This window comes from Antechinus flavipes, chromosome 3 (assembly GCF_016432865.1).
Source record: "Antechinus flavipes isolate AdamAnt ecotype Samford, QLD, Australia chromosome 3, AdamAnt_v2, whole genome shotgun sequence".
Taxonomy (NCBI): domain Eukaryota; kingdom Metazoa; phylum Chordata; class Mammalia; order Dasyuromorphia; family Dasyuridae; genus Antechinus; species Antechinus flavipes.
The window spans coordinates 1,315,495-1,338,423 of NC_067400.1; the positions used below are offsets into that span (position 1 = coordinate 1,315,495).

The 22,929-nt window shown below is 61.1% G+C and overlaps 3 protein-coding genes across 8 annotated transcripts; 2 read left to right on the forward strand and 1 right to left on the reverse strand.

Annotated features, from left to right (window-relative positions):
- The first annotated feature begins 1,405 nt into the window (after positions 1–1,405).
- P2RX5 (purinergic receptor P2X 5) lies at positions 1,406–16,013 on the forward strand. 4 transcript variants are annotated; one of them, XM_051991513.1, is made up of 12 exons: positions 1,407–1,581; positions 5,320–5,470; positions 6,493–6,564; positions 8,585–8,660; positions 8,774–8,870; positions 9,176–9,256; positions 11,392–11,530; positions 14,131–14,264; positions 14,487–14,568; positions 14,676–14,741; positions 14,840–14,922; positions 15,069–16,013. In XM_051991513.1, the coding sequence occupies exons 1-12, from the start codon at positions 1,454–1,456 to the stop codon at positions 15,169–15,171; spliced, it is 1,212 nt and encodes a 403-aa protein (XP_051847473.1). In that variant the 5' UTR covers positions 1,407–1,453; the 3' UTR covers positions 15,172–16,013. The 4 variants fall into 4 exon arrangements, with proteins under 4 accessions (XP_051847474.1, XP_051847475.1, XP_051847473.1 ...); XM_051991512.1 differs by having other exon boundaries at positions 1,409–1,581; positions 14,487–14,580; XM_051991514.1 differs by lacking the exon at positions 14,676–14,741 and having other exon boundaries at positions 1,406–1,581; positions 14,487–14,580.
- Positions 16,014–16,368: 355 nt separating this feature from the next.
- On the reverse strand, positions 16,369–19,067 carry EMC6 (ER membrane protein complex subunit 6). Its single transcript, XM_051991527.1, has 2 exons — positions 18,969–19,067; positions 16,369–16,999 (listed from the first exon to the last, which is right to left on the reverse strand). The coding sequence occupies exon 2, from the start codon at positions 16,888–16,890 to the stop codon at positions 16,558–16,560; it is 333 nt and encodes a 110-aa protein (XP_051847487.1). The 5' UTR covers positions 16,891–16,999; positions 18,969–19,067; the 3' UTR covers positions 16,369–16,557.
- Positions 19,068–19,188: 121 nt separating this feature from the next.
- Positions 19,189–22,619, forward strand: TAX1BP3 (Tax1 binding protein 3). 3 transcript variants are annotated; one of them, XM_051991525.1, is made up of 4 exons: positions 19,189–19,330; positions 21,070–21,189; positions 21,344–21,421; positions 21,875–22,619. In XM_051991525.1, the coding sequence occupies exons 1-4, from the start codon at positions 19,292–19,294 to the stop codon at positions 22,010–22,012; spliced, it is 375 nt and encodes a 124-aa protein (XP_051847485.1). In that variant the 5' UTR covers positions 19,189–19,291; the 3' UTR covers positions 22,013–22,619. The 3 variants fall into 3 exon arrangements, with proteins under 3 accessions (XP_051847485.1, XP_051847486.1, XP_051847484.1); XM_051991526.1 differs by lacking the exon at positions 19,189–19,330 and adding an exon at positions 19,849–20,241; XM_051991524.1 differs by lacking the exon at positions 19,189–19,330 and adding an exon at positions 20,272–20,475.
- The last annotated feature ends 310 nt before the right edge of the window (positions 22,620–22,929 follow it).

Here is a 22,929-nt window from a genome sequence, read left to right on the forward strand (position 1 = left end):
AAAGGAACAAAGCAGAGAGGACCAGGGAGCTGGCAGGGGGCGAGCCAACAGCGGGTCCAGGAGACGGGGCCTTAAGCTGGACATCAAGGGCGCTGACAAAGAGAGGGGAGAAAGCTGGGACCTGGAGAAGGACCCGGAGCTCCCTTTGCTTCCCAGGAGCCCACACATCAGCAAGGGCCAGAGCCAGGCCTGGGAGAGCAGAGGAGATCCCGGCTGAGTTAGTTTTGGAGTCGAGGAAGCTGTGTCCGGCCCACGAGGCTGATCCCGTGGCCCCCGTGGCTCCCGTGGCCCCCATGGCTCCCGTGGCCGAGGTCTCCTCTGGAGCTTGGGAAGACAAGGGAAGCCCACCGCTTCCAGCCCGTGGGATGGGCCGCCTACTGTGGTGGGGAGATCAGAGGATCTTGCAGGAAGCCGCTTTTCTCAGAGATGGAGGCTGCAGAGTTGCTTATGGGGGCCAGCATTGCTCTAACAGAATCAGCCACGGCCCAAGCTGTCACCTGATTGGCCGGCCCTCACCCTGTCCCTTCCAGGCCCGAGGCCACCGTGCTCAGCCTGCTTTCCCCTCCTGGCCTTGCAGACCCTCCAGCCTGCCCGCCAGGACACCAGCTCTGCCTCCTCGGGCCTCAGTCACCATTCGGCTGGGCTGCAGCCTCCACCCAAAGCCCTCTCTGGGTCAAACTGGAGCCTCCGGCTCCCAGTGGGAGCCACTTGTGAGGCTCATCCTGCCCACAGCCTCTGCAGAGGGGCTGCCCTGGGGAGGGGGCGGCAGGGAGGAGGCCTCACCCCACGGAAGGGAGGCTCTGGGCTGCAGCGGGCAGCTGGCCAGCCCACTCTGCGGCCTCTTGTGGTGGCTGCAGGGGCAGGTAGGTTTTGGAGGCCACGGGCTCCCAGCCCCAAGTCAGCTTCCAGCCCGGGTCCCCTTTACATTGGGGGGGAAAAAGAGGCAAATGGACCCTGGAGGCTGTGGCCAGAGGATGGGGGGGAGGGAAAACAGAGCCCGGAGGCTGTAGCCAGAGGACAATCCAGGGCTGTGACCAGGGATGGGGGGGGGGGAGGGAGGAGACGGGAGCTCGCAGGCTGTGGCCGGAGCTCCAGGCTAGGAGAGCCCCCCACTTTGGCTGGATCTCCTAAGCCTCCCCTCAGGGGAGCGTGCCCTCCTCCTTCCTCCTCTCCCTCCCCTGCCCATTCTCCTCCCTGCTCTTCTTCGTCCTTGACCTCGAGATGCCCCCATGCCCTGTCCCCCACTCTTCCTCTCCCTAACTCCTCCCCTCCTCGCCCCTCCCCCCCCTCCCCCCTCTGCGGCACAGAAGGAACAGAGGAATGAATGGATGAGCAGAAGCGGGGGACAAAGTTGCCCCGCCCCCGGAGCCTCCCCCACTCCCTGGCGGACTCCGGCCCCGCCCCCTCCGCGCGGAGCCTCCCGAGGCGGGGGAGCGCCCTGCGGCGGGGCGTCATGGACTGCAGGTCCCGGTGCCTCAGCATATTTGACTACAAGACGGAAAAGTTCGTGATCGCCAAGAACAAGAAGGTGGGCCTGCTCTACCGGCTGCTGCAGCTCGGCGTCCTGGGCTACCTGCTGGGGTGAGTGAGGCCTGCCCTCACCTCTCTGCAGCCTCGCGCTGCGGGGCTGCGCTCCCCCGTCCGCAAGCGGGGCTCCCGAAGGGCTCCGGCCCAGGCCCCGCAGCCGCTTGTCAGGGTCGTTGGGCGCCTGTAGGACCACAGCGCGGCGGCCGGGGCGAGGGAGCCTCCCGCCCCTCTTCTCCGCAAAGCTTCCAGAGCCCGGCTGGCGGAGGACTGGGGGAGGGGGCGGGGCAGCCCCTCGGCCGCAGCTCCCCCGTCCCATCGTCCTCCAGGTGCCGGGGCCAGAAGATGGCCCAGCCCAGGGTTATTTATAGCCGGGGCCAACTGGCTTCCAGGTCAGGATGAATGACAGAAATAGCCTGTGAGCTGCACTCCCTCACCCTCCCCTCCAGCCTGGCCGGGCAGCTGGGCCCAAGGGTCCTAGAGGAGGCCTTGGGATCCCACAGGCTCTCCTGGTCCCCCTTCCTTTTCTCTGCCCCTCTTGCCTTCCCCTCCTTTCCTCCCTCTCTCCCTTTCTTTCCTTCTTTCCCCTCACTGTCCTTTCCTCTTCCCTCTCTCCTTGCCTCTCCTTTCCTGTCCTCCTCCTTTCTTCTCTCCAGCTCTTTGGGGGACGCTGGAACCCCAGGGCCAGATGTCTCCGGATTCTGGGAGCAGAGAGAACAGAAGTCAGGTCCTGCTTCCACATGATGTCTGCCCCTCCCCAGCCCAGCCGGGCCCCAGGCCCTTGATCCTCCCTCTTCCCTCCACCTGGTCCTCGTACAGGTGCCGTCCGGCCCCTCCCCCCAATCCTGTCATAGTAGAATCAGAAGAAAACTTGGATTCCCCGCTCTGTCTGCAGGGGGAATTCCCTTTCTAGCTCATGACTTAGAGACAGGGAGCTCATTACCTGCCAGGACAGTGGGCATGACATCAGGGTTTCTCGCATCTTGGGGGTAGGAAGAGTATGCAAGGGCAGGGACTAGGGATGGAGGCGGAGCACAATGAGGGGGAGGGTAGACCGATGTCACTGATGCTTTCCTAGGAAGGAAGGTGGAAACGAAGGGTTCTGCAGAGCATCCTGGGAGTGCGGTGTGAGGGTGAGGAGCGATTGAGCAAATCGACCCCTTCTCTCACTTGCATCCGGTGAGAAAATATTCTGCTTTGATTCCTCAGGCAGCTTAGGACAGGTGTCGATCTATCAGTCATAGTCAACAAGCATTTATTCAGCACCTCCTGTGTGCCAGGCACTGTGCCGAGTGCAGAAAAAGCCATTCACCAATGGAAGCCAGGCTTGCGTATGTGGTCGGATCAGCTAAGGAGAGCTGAGGAGAGGAGAGAGCATTCCCACTGAGCCTCTGGTGACAAATAGATTGTAAGAAGAGAGGGGAAGGGGGAAAGGGAGAGGAAAGAAGAGGGCAGGAGAGGAGGAAGAGGAGGAGAGGGAAGAGGGGGAGAGGAAGAGAGAAGATGAAGAAACAAAGGAAGAAGAAAAAAGGAGGGAAAAGAAGAGGAGGAAGAGGCAGAAGAGGAGGAGGAAGAAAAGAAGAGGAGCAAAGAGGAGGAGATGAAGAAAAGGAGGAAGAGGCAGAACAGGAGGAGAGAAAGTAGAAGAAAAAAAAGGAAGATGACAAAAAGGAGGAGCAAAAAAAAGAGGAGGAAGAAGAAGGGGAAAGAAAAGAGTGTAAGGAGGGAGAGAAGGGGAACAGAGGAGAGGGGAGGAAGAAGTGTTCCCAGCAAGAGAAGGAGATTGGAAAGGAGGAGAGGTTGTATGCTTCTCCCCACCCCCACCTAGGTCAGGATACAATCCCTTCGGTTTCAGCTTCTCCCAGCCTCCTCACCGAGCAGATCCAAATCTCCAGAGAAGCCCAAGTCGCAGCTCAGCCCAACTCTTCTCCCTAGTTGATGAGGTTCTACAAGGAAGGAATTTCTCTAGAAAGCTCTTTTAGGGGGTGGGGGTAGTAGACTAATAGCCAACGGCCAGCGTGGCTCGGCAGAGCCAGGTAACTAGGATCATGTTTGGCCTTCAAGGGCAGTCATTAACGTCCCCATTTGACAGCTCAGGAATCTGAGGCCCACAGAACTGATGTGACTGGCCCAGACAAGCAGCCAATAGGTGTCCGAGGCTCCTGCCTCAGCCTAGTGTTCTGTGCGCGGCGGTGCCGGCTCTCTGCCCAGACACTCTGCCTCAAGCCCAGCATGACTCCAGTGACAGAATAGTGGAGAAACTGTGGCTCCAGTGCTTTGAGAGGCCCCGGGCCCTCGGTCCTGTGCTGTGGCCGATAGCTTCAGGAGGGCTGCAGAGGGGGTACGGGGGGGGGGGGGAGTCAGAAGGTGAAGACGGCCAGGGCAGGCAGCACCGGGGCCTTTCAAGAGCATGAAGAGCTGCCAAGTAGAGAGAGAGAGCAGCCCGGTTCTGCTTGTCCCCCCAGCAGAAAGGTCAGGAGGCTTCCAGGCCACCCACACTGTCTCATGGGGGGAGGAGCTGCCTTGGGAAGCCTGGGCTCCCCCTGCTGGCCTCCGCTGCCCCTCCTGGCCCCCTGGGATCCAGGGACTTTGGTCCAGAGGCCAGGGCAGGCTGTTCTGAGAAGTGGCCAGCCTGCCCAGGAGCGCGGCCTTCACTCTCAGAGGAGCGCCGGCCTCATGGTCCCTTTGCTATTGTCAGTGAGAAGACTGAGCTCAAAAGGTTGGGTCCCGAGGCCCCAGAGCATCAGGTATTAGCCCCAAACATACCTGACCTGACTGAGGACTCTGGGCCAGCGCAGTCTGCGGCTGATGTTCGCCAAGGCCCTGGATCTTGAGAACCAGAAAGTCCTGGGCAGCCCCCTCCCCCCGGGCCACCCCTCCACAAGTGGTCACCTAAATGCCCCCAAATGGCCAGTGCCCTATCTGGCAGCATCAAGCGTGGCCCTTAGGGATGGTAGGTGCATCCCCCCCCCCCCACACACACACACATTATGTGTCTGGCGGATGTTTCTAGCAGCAGGGGGGGCGGGCAGTTCCATCCTTCCATGCTCCCCAAGGTCACCTGGAGAAAGATTGCTCTGAACACAGTTGTGCAATGGATCAGGAAGGCCGTGACTAGGGTTAGAGATGATTGTTAAGGGCCAGGGGAAAGGGCAGAGGTCAATCATGGCCAGGAATAGTGGGTTAGGGGCTCGGTTTACCCCGAGGAGTCCAGTTTGGCTTTTTCCTTCGTAGGACTGGGGGTGTGGGCTGGAAGTCCTTTGTTAAGGCCCATGTTGGCCTGTTGCTCCTGCCTTTTGGGAGGGGGGAGGCAGAACACCAGTCAAGATCCCTCCAGCGAAAATAGTGGGAGGGAGATGCTCTAGGATGTGCTCTTGGAGTCCAGCTTAAAGTGATCCCCAAGAGAGATGGGCTCCTCTGGGCTCCGTGGACCCTTTGGCCAGAGGCCAAACTCTGGGCAGGAGGGTGGTCAATGGTGGCAGCTGGAATGGAAGCTTCCTACAGAGGCGGGGATCCCCTGCCAGGCCTGGGATCAACTATCTCTTTCGGTCACCTTGGCCCCAGGTGACCACCGGGAAGGCCTGGCAGGGGCTGCTGCTGCAAACCTCAAAGGAAACAATGTATCCCAAGAGCTTGGGGAGGGGAGTCTCAGAGTCAGCTTTTCATTGTGGCTGTTGCTGTTATGGTTGTTGCTACAATGTTATAGTTTTTGCTACAATGTTGCAGCTGTTGCTATAGTGTTGCCAAGGAGGCCAGGAAATGTTCAGTCTTCCGCCCCTCTCTGGCCTATTGCAGGTGGGTGTTCCTGGTGAAGAAAGGCTACCAGGCAGTGGACACGACCATCCAGAGCTCGGTGATCACCAAGGTCAAAGGCGTGGCCTTCACCAACACGTCAGAGCTGAAGGAGCATCTCTGGGATGTGGCCGATTACGTCATCCCCTCCCAGGTCTGAGCCAATGGCCCCTGGCGCCCAATTTTCCAGGGCAGCAGTTGGTTTAAGAAAGTGGGGAATGGAGCCAGAGGATCCCTTTGTGATCCTTTCCTAGATCCAGGACCCCGGGCTTCAGAGGGGACATGAGCACAGGGGTCCATTTAATGGAAGAATGACCAGCCTGTTCTCCTTGGCCCCAGGAGGCGGGATCAGCAGCATCTGGGGGTAGGGGGAGAGACTTTTGCCCCAGTGAGACATTTCCTAGCATTTAGAGCTAGCCCTGGGCAGGAGGGGCTGTGGTTCCTCTCCAGCTTCAGGCAGAGCCTGGACCGTCCCCAATTTTTAGGACCATTTTCAAGTGGACTCGTTCAGGTCTGGGTTAGATCTAGGTCCTCCCACTCTGACCTCAGTCCTGCTGACCCTGAATCCCGAGGGAACCTCATCCTTTACCTGCTGTCCTTGACAGCCTCATCTAGCTCTGCTCCAATTGCTATCCCCTTGGTCTGTGTTAATAGCAACAGCCTGGATTCTGAGGAGTCCTGGGTCATCGGGGCTGGGGAGGAGAGGCAGCCAGAAGGGAGCCTGGGACAAGCAGCTCCTCTCCCTTCTTTCTCCCCTCCTTCTCCTTCCCTTCTTTCTTCTTCCTCCTCTCCCCTTCCTCTCCCCCACCTCCTTTCCCCTCTCTCCTCTCCTGCCTAGATTCAGGCAGTAGCAGTTGTGCTGGCGGAGGCAATGTGGTAGTTCCAGTTTGGCAGGGGGTGGGAGCTAATATCAGCCCACAGATGTAGAGGTTGGGGGCTCCAGGCCAGGAACATGGAGACCGAAGAGATTTGGAGTCAAGTGAGGCTCGGAGGGAGAGGCTGGGAGACTGGGCAGAAGAGGTCGTTCTTATGCTTCTTTGTCCATAGCCTTGGCACGGGGCCAGCCCCAGATTCAGACAGGCCGGCAAAAAGGGGGCAGCCCCCTTGGGCTGTGAGATCTGAGGGGCCTGGCCTGGGCCCACGGTGGATCACGTGGTCCCATCTTTGGATTTTCAGGGAGAAAATGTTTTCTTTGTCGTCACCCACATGATCGTGACCCCACATCAGCGGCAAACCACCTGTGCTGAGGTCAGAGACCATGGGACGCAGGAGGGAATGATTGGAAGCTGGAGGACGGGATATCCCCTAAAAAATAATGTCCCACTCTTCCTGGGCCCTTCTCTGCTGCCAGCAGCTTCCTTTCCCATCACCTTCCTATTATCCCCTGCCATCATCCCTTCCCTTTTCATCACCCCCTTCCACCATCCCCTCATATCCCTTTCCAACATTCCCTCCTGTCACTCCCAGAGCTTCTGCAAGCACGAGCCACACCCAGGCTCCTTCCTCATGCCCATGTGCCGTGCCCAGCCCTTTCCCTAGTCCTTTTTGTAGGGTCAGGGCACCCACGGAGAGGAGGGAAGGAGGTAGTGGAAAGGACAGGATTAGGAATCGGGCTCTGGCCAGGGAGAATTTTTCCTTGTACCTCAGTCCATGTGCTAGTCAGCACGTTCAGCTGATTAAAGCTCTCCGAGCACCCAACTCGGTGCTAGGTGCCAGGGGGAGAAATCCAGAGAAATGGGGCTCTTCCAGTCTCTGCCCACCCCCCTCCCTCCTGCCCCAGAGGGGTTTTCTTTCCCCTTTGCTCTGACCATACCACTGTGAGGGGAGTCCCAGGCAGGACAAAAGACCGGCCACCTGGTGGTCTCTGCTCCTCCCATCCTCATTCTTGCTCTCTTTAGGGGGGCTGAGATGAAGCTCGAGGCTCCGAGAGCGGGGGCCATCTGGGCAAGCCCTGAATTCTCAGAGGCTTTTGTAGGGAGTGATGGGGGGAGGAGGGAGGGGTCCCCGGTTCCCCAAGATGGCACGGGACCGAGTGAGAGTTCTCGGCACGTGGGGGTGGGGGCTAACCCCTCCAGGATCCAAGGGGCGTGCTCAGAAAAGGAGGAAATACACAGGGTCTGTGCCCAAGGCCCAGGCCCAGATGCCAGCAGGGGGGCTAGCCAGAAAAGAGGAGGAGAGAAAGGCTCTTTGGAACCGGGCCCCAGTCTCCGGACCCTGTCCGTGTGGAGCCGATGGGAAGGATGGAGCTTCCCTGGAGGAAGGGGCATCTGGAGGAATGGGGCGGGTGACAGAGTGGCAGGAAGGCGTGGCCTGTGTCTGAGGAATAACTGCAAGGCAGGCTGGGCCGGAGAAGGTGAGCCCCAGGAGCGTGTCATGGAGAACATCGGGCAAGAGAATTGGCGCCCTTCGGGAAGGGAGTTTGTGGGCAGCAAGGCACCCATTCTGGGCTGGAGGGCAGACCAAACCACGCGTAGGAAGTTGAATCTGCTGCTGAAGGAGCCAGGAGGCAAGGGCACCGGGTGCCAGGGCTTTCCTTAGGTGGGCAAGGACGTCTCCAACCAACACCCACACAAACACCAAGCAGGCACTGTTGGTTAGGGAGCAGTCGCACCAGACTCTTCCCGACCCCATTTGGGATGGTCTTGGAAGAGATACTGAAGGGCTCCCCATGTCCTCCTCCTGCTCATTTTATGGATGAGGAAACTGAGGGAAACAGGGTAAAGCACCCTGCCCAGGGTCACATGGCCAGGGCCAGATCTGAACCCAGGTCTTCCCGATACCGGGCCGGGCGTGCTCTGTGTCAGGGGGCCAGCCAGCGGCACTGGGCTAGGCCCTTGATGACGACCCTCCGTTTGCCTCTCCCCAGCACCTGAGTAGGGTTCAGTGCTAGAAGCACTTGAAGGCGAGGCTGGGGGCTTCCTGACTCTGGGACTGACGGGGGGTCCCGCGGACCAGTTTCTGGACTGAGGTGCTCACAGGGGGACCTGGGGCTCAGCAGCGGCTGCCCTAAGGCCAGGGCCAAGGGGAGCGGGGAGTCTGCCCAGTCCCCCCTGTCCCCGTTCTCCCCCCCCCCCCCCCGGTCCGGGCTGAGCTGTACAGAGGTCCCGGTTGGCTGCTCACGGTCACTCTGGGAGAGAGGCGCCGCCCCCACCCCCATTTCACAATTGAGAAAACTGAGGTGGGCAGAGATTGGCTGGCTTGGCCAGGGTCTTCCTGAGCTGGAGCCCGGCTAGGGGCTGTGCCATCCCCGGTCACCTCTGTTTGGCAGAGCCCCCACATCCCTGGTGCCGGATGCTCCCAGGACAGCGACTGCTCCAAAGGAGAAGCTGCCGATACAGGAAACGGTGAGCCACAAAGGGCGGCCATGGCTGGGGGGCGGGGGAGAAGGGCAGCTCCCAGACTGGGCCAGAGCACCTGCCCCTCCCCCATGGCACCCATTGCTCCCCTCCCTGTCTAGGAGTGATGACTGGCAAGTGTCTCCTGGGGGGCGGCAATGGCAGTGGCACCTGTGAGATTTTTGCCTGGTGCCCCGTGGAGAAGCCAACCAAGCCCACGTACGTGTGTCCGGCCTGGGGGGGTGGGAGTCACAGAGCCCTGCCCAGCACCCTCAGGGCCCGCCTGGGAACAGATGCTAGAGCGTGCTTTTTGCCTGTAATCCCTGCCAACTGTGCCCCTCCAGCCCACGCCCAGGAGGCCCCCCTCCCCACCCCCACCCCGTCAGAGCTTGACGAGAGCCTGGGAAGACCCGGTTGCCGCCGGACAGGAAGAGGACACCCCGAAGCTCCCTGGACGTGCAGGCTGCTGGGGTCTCCTCCCCCTGCTGGCCACCCGGCACTGACCCGACCTGCTGGACTTGCAGGAAGCCGCTTCTGGCAAAGGCTGAAGACTTTACCGTCTACATAAAGAACAGCATCTGCTTCCCCAAGTTCAACTTTTCCAAGTAAGTCAGGGGCTGGCCCAGCCCTGCTCAGAAGAGAAGGGGTGTCTGGGGGTGGGGGCTCTGCCCTCCTCCTGGGGAGGGAGTATGAAAGGCCAAAGGGAACCAGAGCGGGAGCAGCTCTCCGAGTGCCGAGTGCTGTGGGGGAGCGAGCCGGGGACCCAGCGCACCTGCGACCCCAGGGGCCGCCATCTGTGGGCCGTGACGAAGCCTGTGCCGTGTCCTGGCTGCCACCTTGGAGACATCGCCGGGGGCACGGGGACTCGAGACGGCCTTGGTGGGCTACTTCCTTCACTTGACAGATAGGGAGACTGAGGCTTCCCCAGGGCTGGGCTTGAGAAAGGGAGAGGGTGCCAATGGGGCAGGGTCGGGTCAGTCTGTTGTGTCAGGAGGTGGGCTGAGGGGCAGGGGGATGCCCTGGAGTTCCCCAGGCCATCCCATCAGCCCCTGCATCCCGGGGCAGGGGAAGGAGGAGAGAGCACAGGGCTGCCCTTTCAGATGGGAAACACAGGCAGGTCAGCTGACGTGTTCAAGGCCGTGTGGGCGCACTGGCCCCGGAGGATGTCCATGCGGTGATCACAGGCTCTCGGGGCTTGGCACCCACCCAACTCCCCCCAGAAGCAGCTTCCTGGGGGTAGGTAGGGCTAGCCGGGGCTTAGCCCTCAGAAACGAAAGGGACTTCAGAGGGGCTCTAGTCCGTCCCCTCACAGTTAAAGCAAGAACCCCCGTGAGCTCCTGGCAGCCCCCCCCTACACTGCGTATCCCCGAGTTCTTCCCATGCCTAAACCGGCCGCGCTCACAGATGTCTGTCGAGCTCCTGGCGGCCGGCACGTAGCTGAACCCAGACAGCGGGACCCCGAGCGCAGCCTCCAGAAGGGAGCCCGTAAAGGGCCGGGTTAGACGTGGCACACGGGAGCCAGACTGACCGACTGGGGTGGGGGCACAGTGCGGGCTTGTGGACAGGGGGACAGGGAATGGGGCATCCTGCGGCAAGCAACAGGATCGGCTCAAAGGGCCAGAGAGGACCTCAAAGGGAGACTGAGGCTGGTGGCGAGCCCTAAGTGCAGTTTGAGTTTGCTCCTAGAGGTAATGGGAGCAGCCAGTGGGAGAGGGTGAGTGTGGAGGACAAGGGGGGCTGTAAGCCAGGCTCAGGCCAGCCTCAAGAGCCTTCATCCCCGTCTCTCCCCACCTCCTGGATCTTCAGTCAAAGCTCTGGCCCTCCCTCTCTCCCCTGGTTCCCATGCTCCCGCCCCTTGGGTTTGTATCGTCCTCCATCTCTCCTCCGCCCCAACACCCAATCTTTGGTTTCTCCCGTTGAAGCGTTTCCCAGATGTGCCCCCTTCTCCTCTGCAGCTACCCCTCCTCTCCTCACCTCAGGCCTACTGCAGCAGCTGCTGGGGGAGGGGAGAATGTCTGCCTCCCATGCCCCCCCACCCCAGTCCCCCCTCAGTGACCATGGAGGTCTCGGGGGGCTCTCAGAGCCTCCCCCAGACCGACCACGTCGTTCCTGTGGCCTGGCCCGGGCGGAGGCGGAGGGCTGCTCTCCCTAGTTCTGGACCCTTCTTTTCCAAGGAAACTTAGGCTGGCTCGACCAACCCTCTCCTGTTAGCCCCTCCCATGTGCCAGGCGCTGTGCCAAGTGCTGGGGGCCCAAAAAGGGCCAGTCCCTGCCCTTGGGGAGCTCACAATCCGATGGGAGAGACTCAAGGAGCCAGGATAGGAACCGGGACTGGATTCAGCTGGCTTGGGGAAGGCTTCCTGTAGGAGGGGGAGTCTTAGCGGGGCTCCAAATCTTACGTCAGGGGGGAATGGCCTGGGAGAGTGCCGGGGGCAGACACGGAGGGTCTTGTTTGAGGCCGGGCTCTAGCTGCAGAGCACGGGCTTGTGTCCTCGGACGCCGGGCTCCTCCTCCCCCAGCACAGCAGGTCGCCCCCTATCTTTAGAAGGAGAGCCCTTCCCTCCTGATCTCCAGACCACTCAGGCACCTGATCCCGGGGGTCTGGGACTCCCCCTTCGTTTCATCCTCCGGGATTTCCCGAGCCGCCGACCACGGCGTGCCGTGCCAAGGTGCGCTCGGCCGAGCCAGCCGGGGTAAGCGAGCCGGAGGGCCTGCTGGGAACCCGGACCTTCTCCCCACAGGACCAACGTGCTGCACACCGAAAACCCCAACTTCCTCAAGTTCTGCCGCTTTGGCTCCAAGACGCCTTATTGCCCCATCTTCCGGCTGGGCACCATAGTCAGCTACACCGGCAACGACTTCCAGAAAATGGCCATGGAGGTAACGCCCCTTACGTGGCCGGGCCTTCCTCGAGCACCAGGGGCTCCGGCTCTCACTTGCTCCCCAGGGAGCCTGAGGCTGCAGGAGGGGGGCTCCCAGGGGAGGGGGAAGCCTTATCCCAAGGTTCCCGTCCTACTTGTGGGAGACCCCTGGCTGTACTGCACTGGGCCACATGTGCCCACCTGGCTGCTGCACACTCACACTCACACATACACACACACTCTCACGCGCGCACACACACACACACATACAGTCACACACTCACACATAGTCTCACACATTCACTCACACACACTCTCTCACAGACACTCACGCACAGACACACACACTCACATATACTCTCACTCTCACATACACTCACTCATACTCTCACACACACTCTCTCACAGACACACACACATTCACTCTCACACGCACAGACACACACACACATATACTCTCACATACACTCACTCTCACACATACTCACTCTCACACAGACACACATTTACTCTCACACGCAAAGACACACACACTCACATATACTCTCACTCACACTCACTCACACTCTCACACACACTCACTCTTACAGACACACACACATTCACATATACTCTCACATACATATTCACACTCACTCTCAGACACTCACACACATTCACTCTCACAGACACACACACACACACATTCACATATACTCTCACTCTCACATACATATTCATACTCATTCACACACTCTCACACAGACACTCACACACTCACTCACTCACACACATTCACTCTCACACGCACAGACACACACTCACATATACTCTCACAGACACTCACTCACACTCTCACATAGACACACACACATTCACATATACTCTCACTCTCACATACATATTCACACTCATTCACACTCACTCTCAGACACTCACACATTCACTCTCACACGCACAGACACACACACACACTCACACAGACACTCATTCACTCACGCACAGACACATACATTCACATATACTCTCACTCTCACATACATATTCACACTCATTCACACTCACTCTCAGACACTCACACATTCACTCTCACATGCAGACACACACACACTCACACATTCACATATACTCTCACTCTCACATACATATTCATACTCATTCACACACTCTCACAGACACTCATTCACTCACTCACACACATTCACTCTCACACGCACAGACACACACACTCACATATACTCTCACTCACACACACACTCACACACTCACACACACTCACATACACTCACACTCTCACATACATATTCACACTCATTCACACTCACTCTCAGACACTCACACATTCACTCTCACACGCACACACACACACACTCACACAGACACTCATTCACTCACGCACAGACACATACATTCACATATACTCACTCTCACATACATATTCATACTCATTCACACACTCTCACACAGACACTCACACACTCACTCTCACTCACACACATTCACTCTCACACGCACATACACACTCACAGACACTCACACTCTCACACACACTCACACACTCACACACATTCACATATACTCACTCTCACATACATATTCACACTCATTCACACTCACTCTCAGACACTCACACACATTCACTCTCACAGGCACAGACACACACACAGACACACACACTCAGACATTCACATATACTCTCACTCTCACATACATATTCACACTCATTCACACTCACTCTCAGACACTCACACATTCACTCTCACATGCAGACACACACACACTCACACATTCACATATACTCTCACTCTCACATACATATTCACACTCTCACACACACTCTCACAGACACTCACACACATTCACTCTCACACGCACAGACACACACACTCACATATACTCTCACAGACACTCACACACACACTCTCACACACTCACACACATATACTCTCACATACACTCACACTCTCACATACATATTCACACTCATTCACACTCACTCTCAGACACTCACACATTCACTCTCACACGCAGACACACACACACACTCACACATACACTCACTCACAGACATTCACATATACTCTCACTCTCACATACATATTCATACTCATTCACACACTCACACAGACACTCACACACTCACTCTCACACACACATTCACTCTCACACGCACATACACACTCACAGACACTCACACTCTCACACACACTCACACACTCACACACATTCACATATACTCACTCTCACATACATATTCACACTCATTCTCACTCACTCTCAGACACTCACACACATTCACTCTCACAGGCACAGACACACACACAGACACACACACTCAGACATTCACATATACTCTCACTCTCACATACATATTCACACTCACTCACACTCACTCTCACACACTCACACACATTCACTCTCACACACACACACACACACTCCCTCACACACACAGGCGTGTGCATGGACACCTGTGCCCCTCTGCCCGTGTTCTACCCGCCTACGCAGCTGGCCACATGTGCCACATGCTTCCTTTGGGTCACACATCTGTCAACACCTGGTAGCCGAGGGGCCGGGCCACACAGGTATGGTGCCCCCATCTCTTCCCCTGCCTCTGACTTCGCCTCTCAATCCCCCAAGGGTGGGGTGATAGGGATCGAGATCGAGTGGAACTGCGACCTGGACCAGGCTCCCTCGGCCTGCAGGCCCCATTACTCCTTCCGGCGTCTGGACAAGTTCACGGAGCCGTCCGCAACCGCAGGCTACAACTTCAGGTAAATGGGGCTGCTTGAGGGGGGCAGGGCCCGGATGCCCTTTCTCGGGAAGAGGAAGGGAGTGTGCTGAGCAAGCCCAGCACCCCCAGGGCACAGACGCCTCCTGTGGGGAGCTCCACAGCGGCGCCAGGAACCTGATGGGGGGGAGGCCCAGTGAGTCCTCCCTGTTCCCTGCTTTGTGGGCGGCGGTGGGCTGCCAGCAGCACCTCCTCTCGCGGCCAGATTCGCCAAGTACTACCACGATGTCGACGGGGTGGAGTTCCGCACGCTGATGAAGGTCTACGGGATTCGCTTCGACGTGCTGGTGAGCGGCAAGGTGCGTGGGGGCCGGGCCGGATGGGAAGGAAGAGGAGCGTGGGGTGGCCGAGAGGTCTGGCCGGGCCCCCCGCTCCCCTGGACTCTCTCTTCCAGGCCGGGAAGTTCAACATCATCCCCCTGATGGTCAACGTGGGCACGGCCTTGGCCCTCATGGGAGCAGTGAGTGGTCCGGCCAGGGGAGGGGCTGCTCGGAGGCTGGGGTGGGAGGCAGAGGGCAGAGCCAGGGGAGCTCCCCTTGCTGACACCACTGTTTTTAGGGGGCTTTCTTCTGTGACTTTGTGCTCCTCCATCTGATCAAAAAAAGCCACTTCTACCGAGATAAAAAATACGAACAAATAAGGTGAGCTTCTGCTCTGCATTCAGTGCCAGGCCCGGTGCCCCCCGCCATGGGGAGGAGGTTCCCTGGGACCCGTTTTGGGGAGATGACTCTGTTCCAAGGGCCCCATGGTGACAGCCCCTCTCCCTCTGCCCCATTTCCTCCCACAGGATGAGCTCACAAAAGTTCCTGTCCAGGCACCTGGTAAATGGGGAGCAGGACTCGGGCCACACAGCTGGACAGGGACCACCAGGGCCAGCAACTCATTCCTGAGAGTGACCGGAGCAGCAGCCCTGCCACAAGGAGCATGGAAATCAGCTCTCACCCGGAGCTGCCCGGCTTGGACCAGGACAGGGCACTCTGTGGGGCCGGCTGCCGCCAAATCTTGTTCCTGCTCTCCAGAACCTCCCTGGGGGTGGGCCGGTCCGGCTTTCTGTGAGCCCCTGGGCTGCACGTGCTCCTCCCAGGGGTCGCTGCCCCGGAAACTCATCAGGCCATCAGACTGGCTTGGCGCCGCGCCACCTTCCTCCTCCCGCTTCCAAGCCAGGCCGAGGGAGCCCAATGGCACGCTGGGGAGCAGGGACCCGGGGGGTGGAGAAGCCCTGCACATGGGCCCCTGGGGGTCAGAACCAGGGGCCCCAGACCTGCCTGGCTGGCAGTCAGCCAAGCCTCCTGGGGGTGCTCTAACTGAAGTTTGCCAGAGAAGCAATTTGGGGAAGTTAGAAGCTTCTCTGCTCAACCCAAGAGTTCAATTCCCCGGGCTTCTGGGGCCAGCATGCTGGAACTCCCTCGGGGCCTGGAAGCCAGGCTGGGGTAGGGGTGGGCGACTGAAGCCCCAGGCTGGGCAGGGAGGGGTCTCGCCCTCAGTGAGCAAGGTCTCCAATGACAGGCAGCCCTTGTGTCAATGGCTAAAGGACCCTCCTACCACCGAGAGGTGAGAAGCAAGAGAGGGCGCGCTGGAAGGCATCTTGGAGGAGCACCCCTGGAGCTCGGGGAGCACGTACGCACACGCAGCCACGCCCCACCTCTGCCAACTGGGGACTCCACGCCAGCTTTTCTCAGCATCACTAACTTTTGTACTGTTGCTGCTTAATAAAGCGCCTCATAACCCATAAGCAACTGGATTTGACCCTACTAGGACTCGGCCGTCTCCCTTCCAAAGTCAGACACCAGAGACAGAGTCTGAGGCGGGGAGGGGGTCACCAGACAGAAGCTGGAAGTGGAGGGTGGTGGGATGGCAAATGCTCAAGGGGTCCCCCAGCCAGGGCAACCTCGGGCAGAGAGCCTGACGGGGGAGGGGGGCCAGCAGCAAGGCTCCTCTGTGGGAGGTAACCTCTGGTGGGGGGAGGCTGGGGCCTGTGCAAACTTCTACGAAGAGTGGCTTGGGGAGAGAAGCTGGGGACGGGGGAGCTCGCCGCGGACCCTGGGGAAGCCCGCTGCGGTTCGCGCTCGGCAGGACACGCCACACGCCACGTTTCACATTTGATTTAATCTGCAGACTAACACCAGAGATCTCTCTCCTGACATAAGTTACTAATAACATTAACAGCACAAACGGTGGACTCCGCCGGAAAGCGAGGGCTCTCGGCCTCTCCGAGCCGGCCAGTCCCTCCGGGCGCTTGGCTCCCGAGCCCACAGAAGCCTGGCAGCCCCCTCCCCTCAGTAGACATGCACCATGCCGTACAGGAAAGTCCAGAAGAGGACGTAGGTGAAGAGCCCCCCCACCAGGCCCCCGGTAAAGAGTGGCCGCCTAGACTTGAAGTACTTGTTCCACCGCCGGCCGGCCTTGAGGGCGAGGAGCAGAGAGAGGAGGGTGGACGCCAGGAAGTAAAAGATGAAGCCGTAGAAGCCGGTCAGGCCCAGGATGCCCGCCGTGGCTCCCGAGAGGGCGGACACGGACGTCCTGCAATAGTCCAGCACGGCGGCATTCCCGCGGACCGCGGCCTCGCTAATGAAGGGGGGGCCGTCGCGCTTGGCGGCCGTGGCAGCCATGCTCTCCCCACAGCTGATCTCCCCGCTCCTCCGGGCGGCACAAGGGGCAGGGCCGGGAAAGCCGAGGTCCGTGGGTCCTGTAGGTCCTGACCAGGCGGGGTGGGGCGGGCTGGGAGAGAGACAGACCGTGGCTTTCAGGCTGACTGAACCGGGAAAGCTTGGGTCCTCGGCCGGCCGGTACCGCGCCTGTGCTTTGGCCAGGGGCGTCCCCTCATGCCCTTTGTCCCGGAGGAAGAGGCCACTTGTAGGTCTCATCCAATCTCCGAAACACTGCCCATGTACCTAGCCCCAAACTCCTGCCTGGGGGAGGGGGTGCAGGGAAGGAAGTGCAAGAGCAGGTGGGGGATGGGACAAAGGGAAGGAAGTGCAGGAGCACCTGGGGGAGGGGGTGCAGGGAAGGAAGTGCAAGAGCAGGTGGGGGATGGGACAAAGGAAAGGAAGTGCAGGAGCACCTGGGGGAAGTGTTACAGGAAAGGAAGGGCAGGAGCAGGTGGGGGATGGGACAAAGGGAAGGAAGTGCAGGAGCACCTGGGGGAAGTGTTACAGGAAAGGAAGGGCAGGAGCAGGCTGGGGATGGGACAAAGGGAAGGAAGTGCAGGAGCACCTGGGGGAGGGGGTGCAGGGAAGGAAGTGCAAGAGCAGGTGGGGGATGGGACAAAGGAAAGGAAGTGCAGGAGCACCTGGGGGAAGTGTTACAGGAAAGGAAGGGCAGGAGCAGGCTGGGGATGGGACAAAGGGAAGGAAGTGCAGGAGCACCTGGGGGAAGTGTTACAGGAAAGGAAGGGCAGGAGCAGGTGGGGGATGGGACAAAGGGAAGGAAGTGCAGGAGCACCTGGGGGAAGTGTTACAGGAAAGGAAGGGCAGGAGCAGGCTGGGGATGGGACAAAGGGAAGGAAGTACAGGAGCACCTGGGGGAGGGGGTGCAGGGAAGGAAGTGCAAGAGCAGGTGGGGGAGGGGGTATAGGAAAGGAAGTGCAGGAGCACCTGGGGGAGAGGGTGCAGGGAAGGAAGGGCAGGAGCAGGTGGGGGAGGGGACAAAGGGAAGGAAGTGCAGGAGCACCTGGGGGAAGTGTTACAGGAAAGGAAGGGCAGGAGCAGGTGGGGGAAGTGTTACAGGAAAGGAAGGGCAGGAGCAGGTCGGGGATGGGAAAAAGGGAAGGAAGTGCAGGAGCACCTGGGGGAAGTGTTACAGGAAAGGAAGGGCAGGAGCAGGTGGGGGATGGGACAAAGGGAAGGAAGTGCAGGAGCACCTGGGGGAAGTGTTACAGGAAAGGAAGGGCAGGAGCAGGCTGGGGATGGGACAAAGGGAAGGAAGTACAGGAGCACCTGGGGGAGGGGGTGCAGGGAAGGAAGTGCAAGAGCAGGTGGGGGAGGGGGTATAGGAAAGGAAGTGCAGGAGCACCTGGGGGAGGGGGTGCAGGGAAGGAAGGGCAGGAGCAGGTGGGGGAGGGGACAAAGGGAAGGAAGTGCAGGAGCAGGTGGGGGAAGTGTTACAGGAAAGGAAGGGCAGGAGCAGGTGGGGGATGGGACAAAGGGAAGGAAGTGCAGGAGCACCTGGGGGAAGTGTTACAGGAAAGGAAGGGCAGGAGCAGGTGGGGGATGGGACAAAGGGAAGGAAGTGCAGGAGCACCTGGGGGAGGGGGTATAGGAAAGGAAGGGCAGGAATATCTGGGGGAGGGAATGCAGGGAAGCAAAGGCAGAAGTGTCTGGGGGAAGGCTCCAAGCCCCACCCCCTCACCTCTTCCCCTCCCAAGCACGGGATCCCTTCCTCCCTCCCAGGATTCGCCCCCTTTTCTTGAGGGAGAGCAGACCCTCGTCGGTCCGTCCCACGTGTCAGGCCCGGGTCCTTCGGGGCAGCCCCGGGAGGGCGGGGACGCGCAGCACGGAGACCCTTGCCCAAAGAAGAGGCCCAGCAAGGGAGGGAAGACGCCTGAGGCGGTCCCCAACCTCGTCTGGTTCCCGGCGAAAGAGGGAGGCCTAACTGCTGACCTCTAACCCCCCTGACCCTGGAGAGGAAGGGAAGACTCTCAGGCCTGTGTCGTCCCCCAAGCAAGAGTCCCGGGTCCCGCGGGTGTTACCTGGTCCGGGAGGAGGCGGCGGCGGTGACAGCGACTGCGTCTTTTCCTCAGGCGGGCGAGGAGGACAGCGATTCCAGGGGCGCCATCTTGGCTCGAGGCTGCCGGGAAGAGAGAAGCGGGCGCATGCGCAGACTGGGACTCCTCCTATCCCGCCCGGAGATGCTGCGCGTGCTCAGTGCCGGGTCGCCGGGGGGCGGAGCCCGAGAAGGGCGGCCCCCTCGTTGACTGGCTGCAACATTCATGCATGATTCATGAGGGGCGGGACCTCCCGAGCCCTTTTGTTCTAGGGGTGGGGGCCGGGTGGGGCCGGAGCTGCAGCCAAGATGTCCTACGTGCCCGGGCAGCCGTTCACCGCGGTGGTGGTGAGTGCGGGGCGTCCGGGGGTCCTCCCGAGAAGCGGGCCGCGGGGTGAGGAGGCGGAGACGGAGGGCGAGGCCGTGTCGGACGGCGCGCCCCCGAGCGCGGGCTAGGGGAGGGGCAGGCTCGTGCTTAAGGCGCGCGCGGGAGGGGGGGGGCGCGCACCCGAGGGCACGCCCCTCTTCCTTGAAACTTACAGGACCTGGGGGGGTTGCGGCCGCTGGGCCAGGACGCGTTCCCCAGGAAGGGGGTCCGCAGGCAGGCCTTCTCCCCCCCATTTCCCGCTTGTGCATAAGTCAGTGAGAGGGGGGAGGCGCGGGAGCTGGGAGGACGCAGGGTCCCAGGGGGTGTGGGGGAACCGGTCGCCTCCCTTATCCCGTTCTCTAGCCTGAGGCAAGGAGGAGGAGGAGGCTGTCACCGTGGCCCCAGGTCGCTCAGAAGGGGCCCCCTCCGGAAGCTCTCCGCCCCCTCCCCGCCCCCTCCCCGGCCCCGCCTGGCTCTCCTCCCCCAGGGGCTCCAGGGCTTCTGCGGCGCAGGAAGGAGCCCAGCCCGGCGGCCCTTTGTGCGCAGTATCCCCTGCAGGGGCACTCGGGGACCCCTTGGGCTCCGATAAAGCTCCCACTGCGGGCCAGGCACGGGGCAGAGAGGCTGGCGGCAGATGCGGCCGGGACCAGCTGGGGACACCCGGGGTGGGGGAGCAGCCCAGGAGGGACGGCTCCGCCCCCGGAGGGCAGTAGTAACACAGGACAGCTGACTTGCAGCTTCCAGAAGACTGCGCCTGCAGGATCCGGGCCTGGGGCCGCTCGTGGCTCCTGCCCGGCCCCTCCCTGAGCTGGCGGCCGGGGGTTGGGGGAGGGGGGAGGGGGAGCCGGCGCTGAGTCAGCCGCTTGGAATGGCAGCTGATTCCGGCCGAGCTGTGAGTCACCATTTCCTGGTTCTTTTCCTGATGACTTGTGTGGCCCGTTCGGGGCCTTCCTGGGCCCGCGGCCTCTTCCCCTCCCGAGGCTTCCAGACCAAGTTGGGAACAAACCCGTGGCCTCCTAGAACTGGCAGAGAACATCTATTAGGCGCTGACTGGATGCCCGGCACCGGGCCGAGGGCTGCGGGGCCAAGAACAGGCTCCTGTGGGGGGCTCCCCGAGGGGCCCTGGGTGCGCAGCGGTCCCCCCGGCGTGGGCGTGTCACCGGGCTGGGGCAGCACCTGCGCCTGGGGGCCCTTCGCGGGGGGCTCATCTCCCCCGGGATGGGACCTCTCCAAGGGAGCCGCCAACGTGGGCCCGGAGCCCTCGGCCTTCTGGGAGCCTGCCTGGGAGGGGGAACAGCAGGGGACGTGAGGCCTTGTGAGCACTTAGGCCTGCCTCAGTTTACTCGTCTGCAGTAGGGCATCTTCGGGCCTTAAGTCCTTCTCCCTCCCTTCAGGTTCTAGGAACCCTGGAGCCGGGGCATTGTGGGCGACAGGGCCTTTCTGGCTTTTTTCCCCGGTTCCCCTGAGTGGGAGCAAGCTGAGGCGAGGGGGAGGCAGCCTTACCTGGGGGTGGAGGAAGAGGGAGGCCCGAGCTAGGGGGAGGGGCTCCTGCCGGGGCTCCCCCCCTCCCGCCACCACGCTGGGGGAGAACGTGGCCGACTTCAGCTCTCGAGCCCAAGCGGGCGTTCTCGCTGGCACGTGGGACAGCTTTTCCCGGGGGGGGGCCTCCCGTCAGTGCCACAGGGGCCGCGCTAACGGCTTTTCCCCCTTTTGTAACTAGCAAAGAGTCGAAATTCACAAACTACGCCAAGGTGAAAATCTGATTCTTGGATTTAGCATCGGAGGGGGCATCGACCAGGACCCCGCCCAGAACCCCTTCTCCGAGGATAAGACGGACAAGGTGAGGCGGCCGCTGGCGGGAGGGCTGCCCGTCCTCGGGGCCCCGAGCCCCCGTTTGCTCCTCATCAGGCCTCATCCGTTTGAGCTGCGTGGGGCGGGTGGGAGCGGGGAGAGCCTGCTCTGGGGGACGCTACGACGGTGCTGACTCCCCACAGGGCATTTACGTCACCAGGGTGTCCGAGGGGGGCCCCGCGGAGGTGGCGGGCCTCCAGATCGGAGACAAGATAATGCAGGTGAGGAGACGGGGCCTGGGTGTGGCGGGAGGGGGCGGGGCCCCAGAGTTCCTTCCCGGACCCCTCCTCACCTTGGCAATGCGTCGGCAGCTGGCCGCTCGGTGTCTGAAGCTGGATTTGACCTTGGGGCTTCCCGACCCCGGGCTGCCGTTCGTCCGGGGCCGGTCCGCAGGCTGCACCTCGTGGGGAGGGAGTCGCTCCCCGGACGCTGGCCCGACTCCCCGTGGGCCGGCCTGCCTAGACTGGAGCACCCCGTGCAGTGGGTGGCGGGCCGGCCCCTCTCCCCTGCTCTGGGTATCTCCTGAGTCCCCCCCAGCACCCCAAGTGCACCCCACACGGCTCCTTCTGCCCCCCAGCTCCAGGGGTGAGAGTCGGGTCAGGGCACGCCCCGGACCTGGAGGCCTGCGGGGTCCGCAGCCCAGGGCCCGAGAAGGACGCAGACTCTGTCCGCAGGTCAACGGTTGGGACATGACGATGGTGACCCACGACCAAGCCAGGAAGAGACTCACCAAGAGGAACGAGGAAGTGGTACGGCTGCTGGTGACCCGGCAGGGCCTGCAGAAAGCCGTGCAGCAGTCCATGCTGGCCTAGGGCCTCCCTGCGCCGGCCCCTCGGCCCGCTAGGCCCCGTGGGGGGCGGGAGGCCTGGGGCCCCACCATCCCACAGTCAGCTTTCCCGTGCTGGCCAGAGAGTGGGCAGGGCGGTCGGCGGGGCCCCTCGGGCAGCCGGGCCAGGTAAGGGGAGGCTGAGCGGTGGGGCCGGGAGCCGGCTCTCCAAGGCTCAGGCCGCCTTTCTGCGGGCCTGTTCTTGGGCCAGGCCGTGCCCTCAGCTCCACCCCATCCGTGCCTCTCCCCAAGCCTCTCCCTGAGCACCTCCGGCAGGCTCGGACCCTGAAGGCAGCTGCCGGACTTTCTCCAGCCAGAAGCCTGAGCTGTGGGAGGGAGGGGGCGGCGCTGTGGCCCCTCCCCCAAAGCTCGTTAGTCCAGGGAGCGCCCTGTCCCGCCTGCCTGTGAAGCTGCCCCGGCCGGCCCCCGGGCCCTTTTCTATTTTTCCTGAAAGTTTTCTATGTAGCAGTTTCTATCTCATTTCAAAAGTGCTAACCTGGTCAGACTCGGTCATAACAAGCCCCGGGCCCTATTTTTGTGACTGTCGGCCCAGCGCCGACTTCTCGTACTCAATAAACAAAGCTGGAATTGTGCTCTTGCCTCGGTTCTCGGGGGAAATGGCTTCTCTCCTCCCCGGATTTGGGGTCGTGGGATGCCGGGGCGGGGGGTTCCAGTCCAGTGATGTGTATTTACCGCCCTGGAAGTTGGGGACGTAACCCAAAGCTTTTCTGGTTCAGTCAGATAGCAAAAGCGGGACGGTCACAATCTCCTTCCCGGGAGTGGGATGGATGGAATCTCCTTTCCTGGCCCCGGAGAGGGACGGTCACAATCTCCTTCCCGGCCCCTGGGAGCGGGAAGGTCACAATCTCCTTTCCCGGCCCCTGGGAGCGGGAAGGTCACAAT